Source organism: Poeciliopsis prolifica, unplaced genomic scaffold (genome assembly GCF_027474105.1).
Source record: "Poeciliopsis prolifica strain line A6 unplaced genomic scaffold, Auburn_PproV2 SCAFFOLD007, whole genome shotgun sequence".
NCBI classification, from domain to species: Eukaryota; Metazoa; Chordata; class Actinopteri; order Cyprinodontiformes; family Poeciliidae; genus Poeciliopsis; species Poeciliopsis prolifica.
Window position 1 is genome coordinate 2,697,150 of NW_026562382.1, and position 9,945 is coordinate 2,707,094.

At 43.3% G+C, this 9,945-nt stretch overlaps 1 protein-coding gene across 2 annotated transcripts in view; it reads left to right on the top strand.

Moving 5' to 3' along the window:
* sema5ba (sema domain, seven thrombospondin repeats (type 1 and type 1-like), transmembrane domain (TM) and short cytoplasmic domain, (semaphorin) 5Ba) overlaps positions 1 to 9,173 on the top strand; it is a 190,348-nt gene extending 181,175 nt beyond the window's left edge. For both annotated transcript variants that reach the window (XM_055031592.1, XM_055031593.1), the window contains 3 exons: positions 1,340 to 1,384; positions 2,960 to 3,165; positions 6,411 to 9,173. In XM_055031592.1, coding sequence (XP_054887567.1) covers positions 1,340 to 1,384; positions 2,960 to 3,165; positions 6,411 to 6,587 — 428 coding nt within the window. In that variant the 3' untranslated portion in view covers positions 6,588 to 9,173. The remainder of the gene's footprint in view (positions 1 to 1,339; positions 1,385 to 2,959; positions 3,166 to 6,410) is intronic.
* The last annotated feature ends 772 nt before the right edge of the window (positions 9,174 to 9,945 follow it).

Here is a 9,945-nt window from a genome sequence, read left to right on the forward strand (position 1 = left end):
TACTCATTGTGCTATTGGTGAATGAAAAAACAGACATACATCCATATAAGCAGCTGTATTAAAACTGCATATTTAATCCTACCAGATGACACATTAAATATTCGTGTCGTCCCACACGGCGTTAAAAGGAATCCATTTATTTGGATTCTTTTCATACATTTTCGCCATATACAAAAGGTGCTCTAACTCTCCTCACCTAGAAAGAAAGACTCTACGTAATTGTGCGCTTTTTATTTATTTTTCCAGTATCATTTAAGGCTGAAAACCTCCTTTACATTAGTCATGAGAGGAAGCAGTAGACCAGATCCAACGATATTTAGATATGGATAAGCTGTTTGGTCTAAGCAGTAGTTTGTACTCTGAAGTTACTGTTTAGAGATTAGCTCTTAGTCATACGATTGTATGTTCAACGCATCCTTTACTTAGTCTCTCTTTATAAAATGCTGCAAGTAGCATCTTTGAAAAAAAAGTATTTAATGACCCTTCTTGTCATTAAATACAAATCATCATGATTAAGATTCATCCCCACAGTCATCCTCGGTCATAAGCTTCGATAAACACAAACGTGTGTGTGTGTGTGTGTGTTTCAAATCCTGGCCCTGTAAGCCAGTCTCTGTTTGTTAATTGCGCATAATTAGGTGTGCGTGAAATGCAGTAAGTCAGCAGTTCACCCGCTCGGCCCTCAGCACACCTTGTTATGCTGATGCTGATCTCAGAAACTTTCTCCTGCAAGGATCTCTGGTGGGCCGCCAGCGCGGGACCCTCCAGTCTCTGAATCCCTAACGAGACGAGATGAAGGCGATTAATATTAATGGGACATCACAAACAGCAAATCACATTAGGCTTTATTGTACATTTCAGTGTCTCCTCCTGCAGGAGGAGTTGGGGGGGGACATATTAGCAAAGAAAATTAATCAGCAAATGAGGTTCTGCAGTTAAACGCGTCGACTCGCACGGACACACGTACGCGCGTTTGTTTGCTTCAAGTTTGCAGAAAGACAAGATGCACAGGACAAGTGAAGAAGTTTTTCTGGTGTAAAACGTCTCTAGTAAAGAAAGGTCCAGCCTGACTGAACGAAACTTGGGAGGGAGGGAGCATCGAGTTTCACCGATACATTAAATTAAAGCTGATCCCTGCGGACCCTTTGCACAACAACACGGTGAACTCATCTCAGTTTCTCACGTTCCTCATGTCTTGTTCTCACTCCTGCATGTTTCACAGTCGGCGTTTGTGCTCTGAAGCCCGTTTCTCCGGGGCGCAGTGAACACATGCATGTGTCTGCGTGTGTGTTTGCATGCCTGTTTGTGTGTCTGACTTGTATTCCTCTCCTCTCCGCAGTCATTCTCCCGGCATCTGGTTTTGATAAGGACCAACAGTGCGGAGGTAAGTGGATTAACGGCTCGTCCGAGCCCGGCGCATGCTCAGGTTTGGCGTTGCCCCTCCGGCTCCCTTTATGTTTCCCACAGATGTCTGGAACGCCGTGTATGTCTTCATGCATCGAATGCGCATTCTCATGTGTGCTGTTTCACTCACTGTAAAATTTTAGAGATAGAGTCGCGCTCTTGCGAGTCTGGTCCACTTTCAATAGACTTAAAAAAAATAAAATAAAACGGTGATCCCAAAGTTCCCCGAATAGTTGTTGAAAGCAGGTTGTGAGAAGAAATAAATCATTCAGATGTTATTCACCTGACAAGCCAAGCGTGGAAACTCTCAAGCAGGCATTTAGGAGCTGCTGTGTGTTATAGTGGAGCACAGTAATTGAGGTGATAACACTTGAATACGGGTCAAAACAGATGTTTTGGTAAACAGTTGTTTTTTTCAGCATATTGTACAATAACATGTGGGAACTTAAGTGAACCAGCCGGGTGAAAAGTTGAGCTTCCTTATTCTATCCTCTTATATGCAGGATGTTTAAAAAAAAGGTGAATTTTTCAAAAATATTAAAGTCAATTTAACTCATTTAGACTTACCACCAAGTCATCCGGGACTAGTTACTGTGAAATATCGTCTCTGCTGCCCAGATAGTCAGCTGTTAGTGTGTCGTGGTAATATTTTATAAAAAGCCATCTTGGTTTGATGTTTTACAGAAGACGTTAGCACTTCATCAAGACTGTGGAAACATGAAAATTGCCCTCACCAACGTCAGCAACTCGTAGAGTAATTCATTCCCTCACAAAGACTTTTCCCATGAAGATGAATCTGTGCATCACCTCAAAGCTGGATCAACCCCGGCGGAAATTGTTGTGTTTTTTTTTTTTTTTTGACCTTTCCTTCTTCCAATGCCTGGAGATCTTCTTTCGAAGATACGTTGTTATTTCCTAAAGCTTCTTATCTGCAAAATGACCAATAACCTCTCACTTGGAGTGTTTGATGCACTTCATCCTTACGCAGCTTTGATCGTTCGATGATGTGTCCAGACCGAAGACTCCACACACTCCCGACGAATCCCGGGTCGGGAATCTTTGTCAGCCGCTTCCTGATTTGGTCCTCGCTTTCTCAGTCGGATCCATCCCTCTTACTTTATTTATGTCTCCAGAAAAAGAAAAGAGAAAAAAAAAATTCAAATAGGATGGTGGCATATGACATAATCTCTCTTTCACATTTCAGCCCCAACCAATTATAGATGTCCGTTCAGTGTTGTAAATGGATAAAGTGACCGGGAGCAGCCTTGCATGTCATCTTTGAACCGGTTCTAAAGTAAAATAGCTCCAGCGGGAGAAGTCCCAGCTGTAAATTGTTCTTCATAAAAAGGGAATGAAGTCATGGCGTCGGGATGAATTATCACAGCGTACCCACCCGGCCTGAAGAGCACACCAATTTTTACCCGAGCACCAACTTTTGTGAAAGGGTAATATGCTGATCGTTACGGCGATGTTGGCTGATGTGAAAATCTCCTCGCCTGAATAAAAGTGTATGTCAGACCTTTGCTGACATTCCCGTGTCGTTTCCATTTGTCAGCCTTCACCTCCATCCACCTCATCGCCACCGGCGTTTCCTGCTTCCTGGGGGCGGGGCTGCTGTCCTTCCTCGTCTACGTTTACTGCCAACGGTTCCACAAGCCCTCGCAGGAGTCCGCCGTCATTCACCCGACCACGCCGAACCACCTCAACTACAAAGGCAACACCACACCAAAGAACGAGAAGTACACACCCATGGAGTTTAAGGTAGGAGCGAGGTGAACGTTTGTTCACCTAATCTTTCTCCAAGTGGCGTCCGGTTCGATTGAATGCTTGTGTTCATCCGGCTATCTAAATACTGCGTCCCACACCAGATCGATTACTTCTTATTTGTGCTTCTTCTTTGTTTTTTTGTTGTTGATGTTTTTGCAAAACTTTGTTGTGTGACCTTGTAGCTGCACCTCCTTATTTATATGTTTTGTGAACTTTAAAAAGCTTCTTTAAGAAGCTTCATATATGAAGCTTCCATTGCTTCATATCTACTTTGAATCGACAGAGATTCTTATTTTGTTTATATCCTTGTGTAATTTGCTGTCAAATTCTCAGCTTAGTATTTTTTTTTTAATTTCAAAAGGCTTCAGGCCATCCACTACGACACAGATCACCTCTGTAAGCTTTACTTTAACACTTTAAACTGATGATAAACTCATGACTTGTGTGGGTGAGTTCATCTGCTCTCTGATGGTGGCCTTAGGGTTCAGGTTCAGGCCTGAGAGAAAAGGTGGCTGAAGGGAACTGAGAACTTTAAAGCCTGAACACTGAGGGACGAAATGAGGTGATGGAGTAAAACTGGAAAGGTGAATGTGAAGCACTAAGTGAACTAAGTAAAAAAAAAAAAATCAGGGGGAAAAGAATAACACTGATCCAAGAGAACAAAATCCAAATCCACAAAGTCCAGAACAGAAGGACGGACTGAGAAATAGATTCAGCAATACCTTTGGAAGAACAATAAGCAAAGAGAAATGAACAAAATGTGGAAAAACCAATTGACTGAACAAAAATCTCAAAATACAGAACATAAATGAAACCCTAAACCCAATGACTGGGACACTTTTATTTCCTGACATTCAACCCAGAATGAGACTTTGACTACGCTCTCATAGCAGGTCTTGATGCTCACTTCCAGATGAAATCTGTTTTTCTTTTTGCTGGTCATTCTCACTAATGAACGATGTGACACAAGATGCAGCACGAGATCATTGGATGTGAACCAGGATAAGTACCAGATATGAAAGAGGCACAGATCAGATTTTTTTCACTATTTATTTATTTTTGGAGTGAGGGACGAAAAAAATCCAAACTGGGTCATTCAGATCGCCATGTGAAAGTTGCATGTGGGGCACATAGGAGGGAAAAAAATATTGGATTTGGGTCACATTTGTGGCCTGAGACTGATTTCATTTGTTTCATTGATTGAATTACTTTATTATTATTATCTGTCTGTTTCCTTGCTTCTCTCCGTTAATCTGTCTTCCTTTATGTTGCTCTGTACAGCAACCTTGCTGAGCATCGTTGCTGTTTTTACAGTGGGATGGCCCGTTGTGGTATTTTGTTCAGTGCAATTCAATAACGAATAACACCGTGTCCTCCAAATCAAACCGTTTGATGAAAAGCAGACAGATCCAAACTGCGGAGGTCGAAGTCCGTCTCAGACCGAATCCCGATTCCATTAGGTTTTTTTTGCCCGACATTTAAAACGTGGCACTAAAAAGCCTTTTCCCACGACGGGTAACCGCGGGGGCCGGACCCCGCCGACGGATGCGCAGACGGTGTCTACGTACCACAACGCCCTCGGCTCCAGGCCAATTTATGTTAGCTCCCCAATGGTGTGTTTGACCGACTCTAACCTGATTATCTTCCTGCTTTGGTCTCCAGAGTTGTTCAGATGGGATTACATTAGTCAAAGCCTCCCCTGGAAAACGTTCGGCTTTTACTCGCGAGTTGGCAACGGCGTTAAAACCAAACGTGGGCCTTGGGCTCGTTTTTATTCTTGATTGCTCCATTAGATACTTGTCAGCCTCAGTATTAAAGCACTGAGTACGACTGACAAGATTCAAATTTGATTTGTTATCTTGATTTTGTTTGCTTATAAACACACACGCGCATACATACACAAGCAGCAATAACATCGACATTCTTTTCCTGTACCGACCTACAGCGATGGATCGCTGCAGTCCTTGTTGTAGCTATGTTCTTCATTATGCTCAATAGTACTTTAAAGATTTTCCAGATGTCTGTTTCCTATACCACAAGGAGATTACATCACTTGAGTCAAGTGAGCTTTAAAAGAGTGATCTAAATGAAAACTCCCTGTGCTGTAGGTTTTTGAGTCTAGAAGCAGCAGATTGACCTTTTTGTTTGCCAGGAAGCGGACGTTAGCCAGATGGATCGAGGGCGAAAGGGTGTGGACGGTCTCCGCTATTAAAGTTTGACAAGGCCGCCTTCCTACTAACCTTGTCTTCATTTCTGGTAAATCATATACAGAACACTGCGCCGCCAACGATGCAAATCAGAGAAGAAATATGTAGAGAGGACATTTTGATTTAGGAGTCCTTCTCTGGGGGGAAAGTAGCCAGAGAAGAGCAGCAAAGAGTGGGAGTGCGTTCACACCGGCTTCTCAAAATTTGGTCCGCCTGAAGTTAACTCTGGCGCAGTTTGAACGTGTATGTCGATGCCCAGCAGACCGAAGACCGCAGCAAAATCAGGAAGCGGTCTTCAGTCCGCCAGTAGAGCAGGCCATTCTGTAATATATATATTTTTTTAAGATAAGAGTAATCCTACAACTGCTAAAATTTGATGCCACTCCATTTTTGTTTGAACTTTGTGAAGCGCCCGTGTCTTCTTCAGAGGTTTTCATGTTGTTTCCTGGTGTAGCACCACCACAGGCGAGCAAGTGAACAGGTTCATCGAAGGGTTTGGTTGGTTTGACTCAGTGTAGTGGGAAAGTGAACCGCACGAGCTGAAAATGTAACAGATGTTGCCATTTGGCTCCCCGCTTGAACCAAGTCTCCCGCACTGAGGTGTGAAAACACCCTGAAAGAAAACATTCAAAGTAAGAGAGCAAAGCATGGAGGCCGCCATCTTGAACATCAAGTTAAAGCTTTGCAACAAATGGGTTTTTCTAGGGGACGGAGACCAATACTTTACCTCGACATCGATTTTAAATAGGCTTTGGGACAATAAAGCCAATGTTTTAGAGCAGCCATCACAAAGTTCTGAATCACACAGAAAATCTGGAGAAAGACTTGAACAGTTAACCTACAAGTTTGACCCCATCACACAGATATAAAGTTCTTAATTTGAAGAAAGTTGAGAACATCTCTCTAATTGTAACACAGGAAAACAGGAAAAGTTTGTATTACGGTAGAAAAGTGCTGCGCACAAAGCAAATCTGTCCGACTGAGAAAAGAGGAGACGTTAAACTCTTCATTCGTTCTGTTGTTTCATTCCAGACACTGAACAAGAACAACCTGCTGCCAGACGAAAGATCCAACTTCTACCCGACGCCGCTGCAGCAGACCAACGTCTACACAACCACCTACTATCCCACACCACTCGGCAAGTTCGACTACCAACCCAACTCCTCCCCCTCCCCATGCAGAACCTACAACAACAGTAACAACAGCTGAGACGCAGCCCGCCGATAACCGTCCTCTGTCCCCCCTGACGCTCTCTCCCCCCACCCCCAAATGGACGCCAGCACCACGGTGACATCAGTGAACCAATGTGAACTGAAATGTTATTCGGAGCTAATGTTTCTGTGCTCCACGCCATCACCTCCCTGAACCCGTCGTCTCTTCTGCCTGGTGGCGTGTTGTGTTTTCAGGATTGTTTTTGGAACTTTCCGTCGAGAGACGTGGATTCGGACCACAAAAGCCCGGCTCCTGGTAAAGTCAAGAACTTATGCAACCAGTCTGGGGGGGGTGGGAGGGGGCGTGTGTTTTTGTAAGGAATCTGTCGGGGATGTCGCGGTGTCAATGCCAGCGCTTTATCTGGGGAACAAATGAAAAGAAAGTCAACAAAATGCCGAACTCTGGCTTGGAGGAGATTTGTCGCGACCGCTTCAGTGCAGGTGCAGGGGTCAACCTGCCGGGTCGACGACCCCCGTCTGCAAAGACCCATGGGAATCGGACAACAACAAAAAAAGTACGCTCTTTTTTTTTTCTTTTTTTTTTACTGGATAAGAGTTACATTTTTTATTTTTGTCTCTCCATTATAAACATCATTCTTGGCCTGTAATGAACTCGAGTCCCTCAACAACAAAAAGCCGTTTCAGAGAACAAAGGGCACACGTATTCCTCGTCCTCACCGCACAGCACAGGGGGAGGCAACGACAACAAAAGAGAAAACCGAATGAAGTCGATGACAAAATAAATTACAGATCGATATCAGCGCCGTGGAGTGGGAGAGGAAATGCGCTCGCTCTCTCATCCTCCCTGTTGTTGGTATTTTCACGTGACGGGAAAGATAAGAAGTTTAAAGTTGATTAAGCTTTTGTGAGGCTGATTGGGAAAAAACTCACATGAAGCACCGTCACCCACAGCTGGAGAGAATTATTGTCTAAATCTGCTCTCGATCAAAGTCCCCATCCCGTTTTGGAAGACGAGGATGAAGGATGAAGGTCGTAGCCGGGAATTTGGTGAGGCTGTTCGGAACTGCAAAAGCTTTGGGAATGCCGCGGGTGCCTGGGGAGATTTTTGTTCCCATCTCTTTTTTTTTTTTTTTTTTTTTTGGTTATTTTCCTCTTTTAGTTTCAGCTGAGAACAACAAGGATTCCCGAAGAAGAGGATTGATTGATTCTCCAATTAATTCTCCACTGAATGAATGCAATTCTACTGAATGCTAAATAGTTCAGTGGTCATATCAAATATGGCCAGTGTGCTGAAGAACTGGACCGAGGTTTTTTTGTTTTTTTTCCTATGACGGTAGAATAAGCTAGCAGTCTGGCACTTGTTCTTTTCTAAATGTTTGGTTTTTACGGCGGTTTTCTGTTCACAATGACCTGTAGCATAGAAGGAGAATATTTTGTTAAATAAGAATATAACTGATTGATAATTCTTGCTTCTCTAATTTCATTTTCGTAACAAATGCATCGTCAACACGTGAAATGTTACAAAAATAAAACAATGAATTTTAAAGTCTCCTTTTTTTGGGGTTTCTTTTATATGAATACTAACAAAACCAATCCCTTTCACCCCCTACTCAAATAGAGGAAGGATAAAAAAAAATTTAAAAAACTTATGCTTGCTTACAGGAAAATGAACGCAATGAATGTCTGAAAGTGGGACCTGTTAGCGTGGAACGAGAAAAAAATACAAAAAAAAATAGGGTTGCTTTGTTTTGTACCATGTAAATGCTTTCATACATATGAGGTGGGTTTTATCTGCGTGTGCGTGTGTGTGTGTGTGCAGCTTTTTTCTGTTTCACGTCTTGAGATGTTAATTGTAAGTCCAGCGTTGCGCCTCTTGGTGGAATGTACATTATTTATAGCTTGGTTTGTAAAAGGGCATTTTCACTGGAGTATTTTATTGTTACTGCCTGATCAATGAATGCTAAGTCGGCCAGGCTAACTCAAGTTCAAGCTAATGTATACATGCATGACATGAGAGCTCTATCTGTATATAGGAGCAGCAGCCTTCTGCCCAGTCAATGTCCCTGAAGAGGAATGTGTAAATGACTATGTATACTGTATAGCTAACATTTTGTTTAAAAATAAAAAGAAGAGAGAAGCCTTATAGTTGTTTAAAAAAGAAAATTTAAAAAAGTGCAGCAGCTAAGTACACAATAAACCCCGCGGTTTGTTTGGGGATGGAGCTCCGTGATGTGACCTACCGCCTGTGGCTAACGCGACCTTCCCCAGCTGCCCAAACACACGAGACCGACTGGCTGTCCCACTGACAGGAATCAAAAACTATGTGGATCAAAATAAAAAAAGCTAACTGGAAACAAACGGATCGTTTTGATCATTCCAATTTTCTATTGGGCCCCGGTCTGAAAGCTCTACATGCGATTGGTCGTTCTGAGCTCCGGCCCCCCGGCCATGTGACGCTCTGTGCCCCTTCTATGCAACTTACCAGGTGTACTGTTAGACCTGTCGTGTAGACTATAATCACTGCCTTTTAGACACTGTGAACTTTTTTGTACCCTATATTTTTGTATATTGTACATGATTAAGGACAATAAACCTTGATGCCAACACATCACTGTCATGGCTAGCTGGGTGTGTGTGCCTAATCGTTTGGATAATCCAGCGGATTAGTCCGTGATCGCGTTGAATGAGAAAACGGGGAGGATGATGCCAGGACCCTTAGAGAAAAACAGGTAAGTACGAACATGGACGCTCGAGTTAAAAACTCTCCACACGTCAATGTTTTGTCTTGACTTGTTTAAGGGATGTGAGAGTGAATAGCAAATATTTGCCTTGGTTTAAGGCCCCACGTACAGGAAGCAATGCATCGTCTCATCTTGTGGCAGCTCAGGTTGATTCTGGGCTTTCGAATGATCGGGATACTTTTAACTCTGTCTTCTCGAAGACGTAAAGAGGCACGCATTCTGAAAGGAGCGGTTCACTTTTGTTCCCAGTTTGGGATGTGAAACGCCACAAAAACTCATCCCACCAGGAAGCTGGACGAACATCTTGTTGCACAAACTGGCCGCTGTGTTGGGCGAAAAATGGCAGTGGGAGTAGCAGACCGAGCAGTGGCATCGACTGCAAAGCAGGGAATTCATTAGGGGAAATATATAATAAAGCTAAACCACATTAAGTGTGGTATTATCATTTAGTCCACTTAAATAAGAGACCACCCTGCCTGTAAATCATGCTCTGCTACCCAGCAGGTAAGTGGAAACAGTCTGAGCCGAAAAAGTGTCACAGATGGGCATCTTCTCCCTTTCATCCAGAGACAACAAATGACTGCAGCGCCGAAATGCTTTGCTGTGTGAGAGAGGTGGTGGTGGGGAGGCAAGAGATGGATGAGACAAACGAGC